Genomic DNA, 13,133 nt, shown 5'->3' on the forward strand with positions numbered 1-13,133 from the left:
TGCTACAGTCAATGGGTAAAGATATACAGTCATTCCCTCTCCCTGAGATCGACGAGGCACATGACACGGCAAATGGTGTGCCTAGGGAGATCTTTGAGGAGTCCACGATCGAGCTTAACCATGAGGATGCAACTCTGTCGGACTCCCTCAACACCGAGCAGAGGGCCGCCTACGATGAGATTCTATCTGCTGTTGATAGTGACGAGGGCGGCGTGTTTTTCGTGGATGGACCAAGAGGTACAGGGAAGACTTTTCTGTACAAGGCGTTGCTCGCAACGATACGCAGACAGGAGAAGATTGCCGTGGCAACAGCTACGTCCGGTGTTGCAGCTTCCATAATGCCTGGAGGAAGAACCGCACACTCACGCTTCAAGATACCGCTGAGTGTTGACGATGGTGCATTCTGTAGCTTCACTAAACAGAGTGGGATTGCCAAGCTTCTGCGAACGGCTTCACTCATTATTTGGGATGAAGTCTCCATGACTAAGAGACAGGCAGTGGAGGCGCTGGACAACAGCATGCGTGACATAATGAGCCGACCAGAATTACCGTTTGGTGGGAAGACGGTTGTGTTTGGTGGAGATTTTAGGCAAGTCCTCCCTGTTATCCGAAAGGGGTCAAGGGCTCAGATAATCGATGCGTCGCTGCGTAGGTCGTACCTATGGGATTGCATGCGTCACCTAAAGCTTGTACGCAACATGAGGGCACAGAGCGACTCGTGGTTTGCGGAATACCTACTGCGCATCGGTGGTGGCACCGAGGAGGCCAATGGTGATGGCGACATACGTCTTCCTGATAATATATGCGTGCCTTATACAGGGGAGGACACGGACCTTGATAAACTGATAGACAATGTTTTTCCAATGCTTGATGATAATATGTCAAATCCAAACTATATCACCTCGAGAGCCATCTTGTCCACACGGAACGATTGTGTGGACCAGATTAATATAAAGATGATCGGTCGCTTTCGATGGGAGGAGGTGGTGTATTATAGCTTTGATCGTGTAGAAGACGATCCCCATAACTACTACCCCCCTGAGTTTCTTAACTCGCTGACACCTAACGGGCTGCCTTCACACGTTCTGAAGCTCAAGATGAACTGTCCTATCATATTACTTAGGAACATTGACCCCGCGAACGGACTTTGCAATGGAATGAGGCTGGTGGTCCGGGGGTTCCAGAGAAATGCCATCGATGCAGAGATTGTGCTGAGGCAGCATGCTGGAAAGAGGGTTTTTCTGCCTCAGATCCCCTTGTGCCCCTCTGATGATGAGATGTTCCCTTTCCAGTTTAAAAGGAAGCAGTTTCCTATCAGGCTCAGTTTCGCCATGACAGTCAATAAGGCACAGGGGCAGACCATCTCCAACGTCGGTATTTACCTGCCCGAGCCGGTGTTCTCTCATGGTCAGTTATACGTTGCGCTATCTAGAGCCACCGCTAGAGCGAACATCAGGATCCTCGCCGTCCCAGCTGATGCCAAAAAAAAGAAATGCTCAAAGCAAAGTGGGACATATACAAGGAACATTGTCTACAGAGAGGTCCTTACGACATAGGTGAAGTCTAGAATCCCATTTAGTGTACATTTTTGCTTTTATCAGGAATATTTTTTATTCTTAAAATTAGTTGCTTACAAGATTCCTACTAAGGCTCATAATCCAGTAATTGCATTGTTTTTTTTTTGCATGTTCAATGTAATTCTTGACTCTAAAGTTCATAGTTTTTTCATATACTTGATGTTATCTTATACAATTTTTATTTCCGTTGCAACGCACGGGCACTCACAGACGGTAGGAGGCGGATATAGTGATAGAAGAGCCGTCACAGGTGGATATAGTGATAGAAGAGCCGTCACAGACGGTAGGAGGCTGGCGGCAAAGGGGTGAGCCAGCGCAAAACTATTGCAGAAAAGAAATAGAGACAGAGAGTTGGATGTCACGAAGCTGAAGACGATTGTAAGCTGTTGGATAGACTTGGCCATCCTCTGAAAAAAAAACGGATGCCTTAAATATAGAATTTCTCTTTTTTGGTGAATTAAAACAGCGTTTCCTGTTGGCGGATGGAGTGCTTCTTATCGAGACTGGTATCGAAATTTAAATTTTGTTAGATTAGGAAGCGCTCGTTCAAAGATTAGATTAGTTGCTACTACTAGCTGCATGCATTGGTTGCTCCGGTAAGACGAGTCGACGCTGTGGTGCGTGGTGCGTGCGAAGATTGATTAGCTGGAATAGCACGACGTGACCAAGGGTTCAATCAATAAGTGGACTGTTCATCGGCGTTGAACGTGCAGACAGGTAAACACTGGGAATGGTTAGATTACTAGTATGAAGTTTTTAACTTAGGCGCGGGCTATGCATCACGATTAATTTCTGCTCCAAGGCTCCATGCTTCAATAGCTAGAGAAGCCATAACTCTAGTAGCTAGTACTCTCATGTTCGATCTGATTTAGTTTAGACCAACAGAAACCATACTGCTTGACCGTAGGAATAACAAAATGAGGAGCAACGAAACGTGTATACGAAGGTCTATTTTCCAGCTTCCACGTACACAGTGTGCAGGTTAGTTTAGGTTCGAGAGAGACGGCGACAACGCGCATAAAACTTGTACATGCGCGATGTGCATTCCCATAAAATATCTTCCACGTACACAGTGTGCAGCTGCAACGCTATCCTGTGACCAGTTTCGTCCGGCCGTGTGATCCATCAACCGCTTATAAAATATTGATCCTGATCATCCCGAATTCCCGATCATTATTTCGATTATTTACCCGATCGATCTCCCTGTACTAAAGATGCATATACGCAAATACATGTGGATTACACGGTTACCTCCAACCAATTACCTCTTTTCACTATTCAATTCAACAAGGAAACATCATCGCAAGACCAGTATGGGGGCAAAAATCAAAAAATAGACAAACTATATTTGCTAAAATAGATAATATATTGGCGCATTTACAAATTTAATATGTGTATTCGACATCTCGTTCACCGAAAACCCAATTTCGATACGTAAGGCATCAAAAAAGGATGGGTCCGACCGTTTTCAGCATCTAAGGTGCTGAATACGGTATTATACATAGTATTCGGCACCTCAGATACTGAAAATAGTGTCGTATCAAGTGCCAAATATAAGCCAGGTTGTCGAGTGTAATGCCTATCGGTGATAGTGGTTAAATAGAGTGCAGTAGCATAACTTATTTCATCAGGACACAAAGCAAATAAATAAAGAGAGAAACTGGATAAGTAAGTGTGTGTACATTTGTTTCAACATAATTTTATCGATATTTCTTTATTCACTTAATGAATTTGTGTGAGTAATTTTTTTTTAGTGAAGTAACGCTGGAAGGGTACAAATTCTAATTTGTCGAATAATAGTATTTATGAAACAAAAATATCATATAACTCGGTATAAAGGTTACATACCTTGATAAATATTACATGGGATGGATTTTTTTTTGTCCTTTAAGGGATCATTGTTCCCTTCACGCACGACCTGCAAGGAGGTATTAAGTGCTATATCAATCATTGTAGGTATCTATAAAAAAGGTTGTACTAGAAGATTCCACTATAGATTTATTGATCTCTGACTGCAGCGTTCTGTCTCTACACCAAAGCACGAATCTCTAAATAATTAAGAATCATTAAACTAGTACTAAATATCATAATTAATATGTAATAATGCTTAAGAAATAACTAATAAATAAATTTATGTGCTATAATTATTCGACAAATATTAAATAAATTAAATGTAATTACATTAAAAATATAGTGAATAATACATAATAGGGATGACTACGATATTAAAATGAATAATACATGTGTCATGAACAAGTACAAGTGCACCGAACAACTGCACTGGCTACTCAACGACGATGACGTTGCATACAATCCCCAGGAGTGTAAGCGTCTGGCGGGTGTGTGGCCCTCATCTCAGCGGCCTGCGCTGGCCCTGCCTCGTGTGCCCTTACTCGTCATCATCGTCGTCCTGCCCTATGGGACCCCCATTGAATGTATATCTAGATCCGCTAACTCGGTCCTGCATGTACCATAACGAAGGATCCTCATACGAAATTATAGACGCCCCTAGAACATGCTCCGATGGAGTTCGGTGTGCCAAAATCTCACCATATTGATACCAATATGAACTCCTAGGTGCATCGAGATAGTGGGGGTATTGTCCACTGAGGAGATTGGTGTAGCTGGTGGCCTGCAATGCAGAAGCCCAGTCAAAATCTACGCGCTGCTCCAGTCAGGCGTCTATTGCTTGCAATCAACGATATCCTCGTGATGAGTCGATGTTATAGGTGGAGATGTCATTGTAGTGAGGAAAGTTGTGTCCACTGCAGGACCTGTGAAACCAGTGTGCACTGCTCAGGCTCAGGAGCCTACATGCACTCCTCGGCCTTAGCACCAGAACATGACAGATGATGCTCCAAAGCCGAAGGTGCCTCTTGCGACTATGTCTGAATGGGTTCCTCACGGGGACTGGACGAGCGCTTGCTATGTGAGGCAGGGGACAGGTCCATAGCTGGTAGGTCGTACCCCCTCTCATCCTCATATAGTCCTGGAGAGGGTTCCGATCCCTCCGCATTGATGGTCTGCTTAGGCGAACTTATGTTCGCACAGGTCCCAAGTGATTAGACCAGGCCCATCCATGGCCTAACAGTGTCCAGCGACCTCAAAACTATATTGTGAACCACTCAGTCCACCACATCCGCAATAGAGCTTGGGGGCTACTTTCGATGTAAAAAATAAGGGGATCCCATGTCACAAGGGCCTACGCCAAGCAGATGCCAGCTGGCAATTGATACTTTCAAAAGGGGGGATTGCAAATTTGCCACTACTTGAACTGTTATTGCAAACTTGCCACTAGAAAATTGCAAAAATACCACCAGAATTATCATTCGAATGGCATTCATGCAAAAAAAAATAAAAAATCAGTCGCAAATTTGCAAATATCCCTTTTCAAAACCATGGCCTTCCCTCGCACGACCAGCGGGGCTTGCACAACCAGGCATGACTCGCACGACCAGTCCCCTGGTTGCATATGGAAACCTTGCAATCAGCTCTTGCGAGTCACGGGGCCGGTACTCATATAACAAGTCTAATCGTATTTAATGTCATCCATTCATGTATTTTTCTTCCTTAGGTACCCTTTCGGTGGGTGAAGTCATGGGCCGATGTAGAGACAGTGTGATCCATCCCGTAGCATTTAATGCTATGAGATGGCCTGATAGGTGAGCGTAACGGGCTTGCAGCAGGCGAGAGGGGTTTTGGTGGATGAGACAGAGTGTGCAGGACGACCAGGGCAGGCCGAGAATTCCCACCCTCATACTGATGACCTAGGAGTAGTTGTCTTTCGTTGTACATAGGGCAACCATCGTATTTGGCATGGTCTGCCTGTATGTATACGATACACTTCGTCTCCTGCTATATAAAGGGGGGTATTAGACATGTAAGAGGGGATATTTTGGATAAGTTTATCCAACTCATAAGATAATATACATGATGTAGGCTTGTTATCCCATAAAGGTCTAAATCTAGATAAACACCGGTGTTCTTGAGTTACTTCGACACACACCCACTAATAGTCACTGGAAACGTTGATCACACACCTATCGTCTGGCATATCCCGGATACATTGTCAGGAATTAACTCTTGACAAGTAGGTTTACAATTTGGTACATTTCAACAATTTAAAAGACTTGGTTCAACATTTTCAAAAATCAGGTTCAACATTTTTAATCACCCTATACTGGTTTACAATTATGTGTCTTTCAACATTTTAAAAAAATGATTATTTTTTAAACCTAGTTTAACAATTTTGAAACACACAACATTTTTATCTAAAAAACTATTGAAACAATATATTACAAATATTTAAACGTTACGCTCAAAATGTAGAATTTAAAAACATCAAAAAAGGAAGAAAATATATTCATAATGGATCTCATTTTCTTGTATTAATTCTAAACAACACGGTGTTTCAAACACAAACAGATCGAAGAACAGACTCACGGTTTGAAAGAAAAACGTTTTTAAAGTTTCAAACTCAATCCACAATTACCACCCACCTTCCCCGGTCAATCAGCACACGCCACATGTCCGTCCAGCTGTCCAGTTGTTCTGTGGGCTTGAATCTCAGCCGTCCGTCTCGGCCCTCCTGGATCTCAAACACCGCGCAACTTCAAAGTACTTCAAGTGCAAAGGTAGGTCCAATTAGAGCCCAAATGTGCAAAGGCCGGTCCATCGAAACGTCTCGGGAAAGGCCCATTTTACTTCTTTTTTTATCGGAAGGCCCATTTTATTCCTGAATCATGTGTTTCGAGAAACCCACGCAGGCACTCATATGGCCCAAGAATCGTCTCGCACTATTTTTTTGTTCAAAACCAGTTGAAAAGAAAAAGGTATAAAACGCACTTGATTCGTCATCTGAGCGGTTCAGAGCGTTCAGCCTGAGACTGTCACTAGTACGACTAATCGAATTAAGTGCAGGAGCACGATAATTGTCAAATGGAAGGGTTCGAGTGCCCATCCCCTCCTTTAGTGCATGTACGAGCTCTCTGACAAAAAAAAATTGAAAAAGAAAATAATCATTCATGGAAACGGTATATAAAAGAGAGGGTAGAATCTACTTTAAACGGCCCTTCGACAGGTGAAAACGGCCCTAACCATCTTTCAACACGAAACGACGCTCCAAGTGATGGGCAACTAGGTAGGCAAGTTTTAAACTTTTTGAGTTATTGGATTGATACAAAACTAAAAAAATAAAGATTCATTCTCATTTAATTAAGTTAAAGTTTAGAAAAAATAAATTAATTAGTGATTCAGAACTACTCCCGAGGTACACACTTGCATCTGGCAACCCCACACGAAAGCAGTATGTCACCTTCTGGAGAGAAGCGTGGCAATAGCTGAAACTACTCCATTAGGCTAGTACTCCAGATAGCGTCCTTTCTAGGTGTCATGCATGTCCCATAGATGGTGTCGTGGTCGATTAGATCGAGAAGAAAAGCACGCGCACCGCGACGACATCCACAGGCGCGCGCGCGCATGGGCGCATGGCCCGCCTCCGGCCGTCGGCAACGCGTCCGGGGTGGCTAGCCTTGATGATGAAGCCGGGCGCTTTAAGGCGTTGCGGTTGGTGTATAGCCCGTCGCTAATACGTGGAGCCGGACCCATATATAAATAACGATGTTACGATAACCTCGATGTCAGAGAATCTTTAGCGCGCGATGGTGACTTGCTTGTACTACTCCGGCCTCTGGCTACCTCCCAACTCACGTTTGCTTCGGGTTTCGGCCAGGCGGCCACGGCCGCGCATGCACCGCCACGGAAGTGGAGGCCAGAACCCAGAACGGTGTCCAAGACTTCAAGCTACGTCTTCCGACCATGCATATCCATCTGCGCTGTGCCGACGCTGCCGTGCCATTGGCAGGCTCGGTCGCTTGGCAGTTGGGCAGTTGGCACTGTCCACCCTTCAACCCTCGCTATCCCTTCTGGTGCGTGGTGCCTCACCAACCCGGCCGGCTACCCGCACCGGTGACCAGCAGCCAGCATCGGATTCCTTGGCGACGCCCCCCTGGCTCTGGGGCTCATGCACAACTGTTGCAGAGGGACCGGCTCCACGCTATCTTTTCCGGAAAGCGAGAGCGGTGGCCTTGGCCTGCACAGGCAGCGCTGCGTCTGAAGCCGCATGCATGGCTGCCCCTGTTGCTGCTCAGGGACGGATCGGAGGCCTTTGCAACACGAACAAGCTTGGAATCCTAAACTGGAAAGCAGTGAAATGCAGCAGTGCGCGGCTGGGTGAAAGTTAAAGATTGTCAGGTGCACAGTCTGTATATGTGACCGGCTGGCTCAGCACATTTAATTTACTGACAGGCCTTGACTCTTGACCGCCGACATTTACATTCTGACACACCTTATCAGACCGTGCGTACGAACAAATTATTTTTACTAGTGATCTTAAGCACAAGATTTTATAAACTCTTCAGTTCTATATTTTTTTCAGGCTCTCTGGGTCACTACATTTGCTGACTGTGTAGCCGTGCAGTTCTTTCTTTGTGATTAAACTGTAACAAGGACAGGGTAGAAGCATAAGTTCACATGATTTTTACAGCTAAGGTAGAGTTTGGTTGGTCGAATAAAGTTGAATTATATGAGATAGTTTTAGATAAGATGATATTGGATGAGCTGGTACAAGTAGTTTGGTTAGTTGTATGTATAAGATGATATAAGAATGTGTTTAATTAGTTGTACGGAATAGAACTATTTGGTATAAGATTTTATTTGTTTATCTGAATGAGTTGATGTTAGATGGGGTGTATAGTATGATAAAAAATACATATAAATAAAATATTGTAAAGAAACTTATTTTTTAACCATATAACCTAGCGCTAAAAATAATTTTATAAATTAGTATATCACATAAAAAGAATATTAGTGAATTTTTTTTAGAGTTTTGGGAATTTATTTGACGTACTAACAATTGTTATAAGTTATAAAAATAGTTTTTTAAAATTTTAGTTTCAATTCTATACAGGATTTTTATGATTAATCTAATTAAAATAGGTTACAAATGGATTATAGAATATATACAAATTTTTTAGAATTTTTAAAGCAACATAAAACCAATTTTTTAATTGAAAAAATAAATCAAGTACTGTTCGCGCGGCTAGTACCACTACCGGAGACGGCGTCTTTGCCGAGTGTCCCATGCTTTGCCGAGTGCTTTTTATCGGACACTCGGCAAAGAGGGTCTTTGCCGAGTTCCAGAGGTAAAGCACTCGGCAAACATCTGGCACTCGGCAAAGATCCTCTTTGCCGAGTGCCAGAAATAGGACACTCGGCAAAGGAGTATCTTTGCCGAGTTCCAGAGGTAAAGCACTCGGCAAACATCTGGCACTCGGCAAAGAACCTCTTTGCCGAGTGCCAGAAATAGGACACTCGGCAAAGGAGTATCTTTGCCGAGTGTCAGAGAGCAAGCACTCGGCAAACCCTAATTTTTTCCCCCCTTTTGGCCTCCAAATTTTTTCTACAGGCATCTTAAGGGTTGGGATATTGTGCACAGGGTATCGCCACACGGTAAAGTGCCTGTCCCAAACGATGAAGATTACAACTTAGACCCAAACACATATGACGGAGAGTTCTTTCAAGAAGAGGGACTAGAAGGGAGGTTTGAGATAGACTTAACCGAAGCGATCGGAATGGAAGTAGACAATGAAACGGTTATTGAAGAGGACGTTGGAGATGAGGTGCAAAATGTGAAGGACTTACAAATGCTTGAGCGATTACATTTGGACAATGACAATGGCAACATTGCTCATTCGGATAGTGTTGATTATTTCGACATGATTGATAGTGATGATGAGACTTATGATCCAGCTAATCCCGATCATGAAGAATATTTCTAATACATGTAATACTATGTTATTTTGTAATTACGTTTTGTTTATTTTACATCTCTTTCTAAGGACTTCTTGTTTATATGTGCTTATTGGTTTACTCTTCTTAATTGCAGGTGATTGAACAAAGATGGTGGGCGGTGGGATGAGGAAGCTAACGTCCTTGTACCGAAGGACAATGACCGCTGCATCGGGGGAGAGTAGGAGGACGAGCAGCCGCAGGAAGGAGACGTCGCCTGCCGCCCCGTCGCGTGAGGAGGAGGAGGAGCAGGTGCCCCAGGAGGAGTCCGAGGAGGCACAGGAGGAGGACGAGGAGGCGCAGGAGGACGACGAGGAGGAGGCGACAGCAGGGGGTTCCGCTTCCTCTAGTTCGTCGAGCGTCTACTTGCGAGGTCCCGCAAGCCTCCCTCAGCGACCGATACCTCGTGAGAGACGCCCGCTGATTCGACCCGAGGGGGAAAAGTAAGTAACTTTATATGTTATCACTACTTTATATGATATGTTGAAAATCAAAATAGAAATTAATAATTTTTCTTAATCACTTGGGCAGGAACTGGACGATTGTGGTGAGTGGAGGTGCTCACACACGCCAAGTCAATGGCATCCTCGGTCTTCTGTGCAAGGAGCACTTCCCTGGCCTGGTTGAGTACGCCGGAGTGACGGGGCCGGCCTACTCGTTTGACCACTACGCCGCCGCCCCCGATGCTGCAGATCGGGCCCGCAGGGTATTCAACAACAAGGCGGAGCGGGTGAAGCAAGAGCTGTGGGTAAGTCTTCCCCGCACTACATTGCTCAATACATCGTATTTATTGGACATTCTTGAAATAATGAATGGATACATCGTGTTTGTATGCAGGATTTCTTTAGATGCCAGGACGGACATGAGGCTAGGGCGGATGCGGTGGCTACCAAATGCTGCAAAAAACTCGTCGTGGACATGCATTACGAGGCGCGCATCCAGGCCGTCGTAACTTACCACGGGACCGTCGTTGGAACGAAGGTCACCAAAAGGGACGCAAGAACCATGACGCTGACCCGGGACCAGTACCTGCAGGTAAATACAGAACATTAATACTGATTCCTCTTGAGATTAAGAAGGCTTAATTTCATCTTCTGATATGTCATGTACTTAATGGCATGTAGATGATTCCTTATTGGTGCGCCGCGCATCCCCAGTGCTGGGAACAGATGGTGGACAAGTGGTGCTCACGCGAGTGGGAGGAGACGCACAACTTGTGCCGGGAGCGGCGTTTGATGATGCCAGGTGTCGCACACCATCAAGGCAGCCGCAATCTCAGCGGATACGCACAAACATGGGTACGCGAATTCATTTATTTATTCTAACGCTCAATTCTGCATGATTTCTAATCATCTTGCTATTTTTCTCGCAGTCGGCATCACATGGTGGCCAGCCTTGCTCCATCTTCAAGGCATTTGCTATGGCCCATAAGGGCAAGGCGACTTCCGACGTCGACTACAACCCGGAGGACGGGCCCGAGGCGTACAGCAATGCGACCGTCCACAACCGTCTTAGTGAGTACACATCGATGGCAAGGGAGGTCCATGGGCCAGAGTACGATCCGAGCACCGAGGACCTTGATGGAGAAGTCGTCATGAGGGCGGGAGGAGGAAAGAAGCATGGGCGATACTGGATTGGCGACGGCGCAATCGACTCGGCCGCTACTCCCAGTCTCTCCCAGATTCGAGCAAGCAACACGAGCACGAGCCCGGCCATACGACCTCGGAAGGACACTTCACAGCACCGGGTGGAGGCACTCGAGGTTATTCCTAGTTTATTCATCGTTCATTGGTTTTTTCATACCTTTCCTTTGCATTATTGTAACATTAGGGTGAATATATTGTAGGCCCAGCTGGAACAAGAGAGGAGGATACGGGAGCAAATGCAAGCGACGATGGAGAGGGTGGAGGCCGAGCGGGAGGCTGAGCAGCGGAGGATGGTGGAGATTCTTCAGTACATGCAAAGTATTGGCGCTGCTACGGGTGTAGCTCCGCCACCTTCGCTATTCGCTCCACCTCCACATCCTCCCTATTCTACTCCTGTGAGTATAAATGTTTTAGTTTGTATGTTCATGCTTACGGTCAAATCTAGTGGAGTATGAAAGTTTTATTCATGTATGTTATATATTTATCTTGTCTCACACATGCAATCTCTTCTCCTTTGTGCAGAATCAATCGGCGGCATCGAACGATCCTAATGCTTCAGCGAATCCTTCACCAAATCAGTTTCGTTGACCATCTTGCTTATGATACTTGTGGTTGTTAATGGTACATCTATTTGCAATTATGGTTGTAGATGATGGACCTCTTGGATTAATTATAAACTTATTTGTGATATATTATGAGACATGTGACGTTTGTGATATATATGTGGTGTTGGTGACATAAATGTGCTGTTGATGATATATATGTGATGTTGGTGATGTTTGTTATATATATCTTCTGTTTGTTTGGATGGAATGTAAAAAACAAAAAAAAGAAGGCTGTTATCAGTCACTTTGCCGAGTGCAATGGCCATTGCACTCGGCAAAGTGACAATTCTTTGCCGAGTGCAATGGCTTCGGACACTCGGCAAAGTGACAATTCTTTGCCGAGTGCAATGGACATTGCACTCGGCAAAATTACAATGCTTTGCCGAGTGCCACGGTCCAGACACTCGGCAAACAAAATGTACTTTGCCGAGTGCCGCTTTCACTGGCACTCGGCAAAGAGGAGACCTTTGCCGAGTGTCAGATTAGCGCTCGGCAAATCCTTTGCCGAGTGCCCGATAAAGTGCACTCGGCAAAGAGGTCTTTGCCGACAAACTGTTTACCGAGCGCCCTTTGCCGAGTGTAGCACTCGGCAAAGGATTTGCCGAGTGTATATCGTACTTTGCCGAGTGCCTGAGGCACTCGGCAAAGGGGCTGTTTCCGGTAGTGTACGCGGGATGAGCGATCCTGCACAGTGTGGTTCCACCGATTTCTTTGTATGGAGTGGTGCACCATCTAGAGGAATATTTTAGAAATCTGAACGAGTTCATTTTGCACGTCTGGTACCGTTCAACAAACCAAACGGACGCTAGATCGATACTGCACGATCTCATCCAGGATGGACGGCCGTTCAACTAACCAAACACAGCCTAAATGCCCTGAACAAGGTGAGGCTTTCTTTCTCCACCCATCATCATATGGAGTTGGGCAGTGACCGGTGCCTTTTGATGGTGCGGTGCCTTTTGATGGCTTTGCCTCAGTTTGGAGGCATGCATGTTTCACATACGCAAGCCTCTTGAAACACTTTATAACATTCTAAAGACTAAATTCTGGACATGCATATCCTTATCATGTGGTATGTATGTTTGGATCAGCCGTTTATTCAATATCGAATGTTGTCGATTGGTGTGCTCTCGCATGCATAGAGAGGAGAAAAATAATAAAATTGCTGACATCATTCACACACAACTTTATTTCAAAACTTTAAAAAATTATAGTTTTCAAATCGAGAATCTAAATTAAAATCCGATTACACCATTGTGTTTCGTGTGATACAAGTTTCAAAACTAGACCACAGCTGAGTATATTTTGATGACATTTTTTCCAATATAAACTTCATATAAAAAAAGCTTTTGAGTGCATTATAATTTACTTACGATTTTTCAAAAACTCGCTCATAACTTTAAAAAACTTGATTATGTGATAAAGTGATTTTTTATAACATCAACTTTATATAAAAA

The 13,133-nt window shown here is 44.6% G+C and overlaps 1 protein-coding gene across 1 annotated transcript; it reads left to right on the forward strand.

Annotated features, from left to right (window-relative positions):
• The first annotated feature begins 11 nt into the window (after nucleotides 1–11).
• On the forward strand, nucleotides 12–1,556 carry LOC133918081 (uncharacterized). Its single transcript, XM_062361840.1, has one exon. It carries the CDS (start codon nucleotides 12–14, stop codon nucleotides 1,554–1,556), a length of 1,545 nt encoding a protein of 514 aa, XP_062217824.1.
• The last annotated feature ends 11,577 nt before the right edge of the window (nucleotides 1,557–13,133 follow it).

This window comes from Phragmites australis, chromosome 5, assembly GCF_958298935.1.
Source record: "Phragmites australis chromosome 5, lpPhrAust1.1, whole genome shotgun sequence".
In the NCBI taxonomy this organism is placed as follows: domain Eukaryota; kingdom Viridiplantae; phylum Streptophyta; class Magnoliopsida; order Poales; family Poaceae; genus Phragmites; species Phragmites australis.

Excerpts from the sequence above, each read along its gene's own strand:
- LOC133918081 (XM_062361840.1), top strand. The coding sequence starts at position 12 with ATGGGTAAAGATATACAGTCATTCCCTCTCCCTGAGATCGACGAGGCA.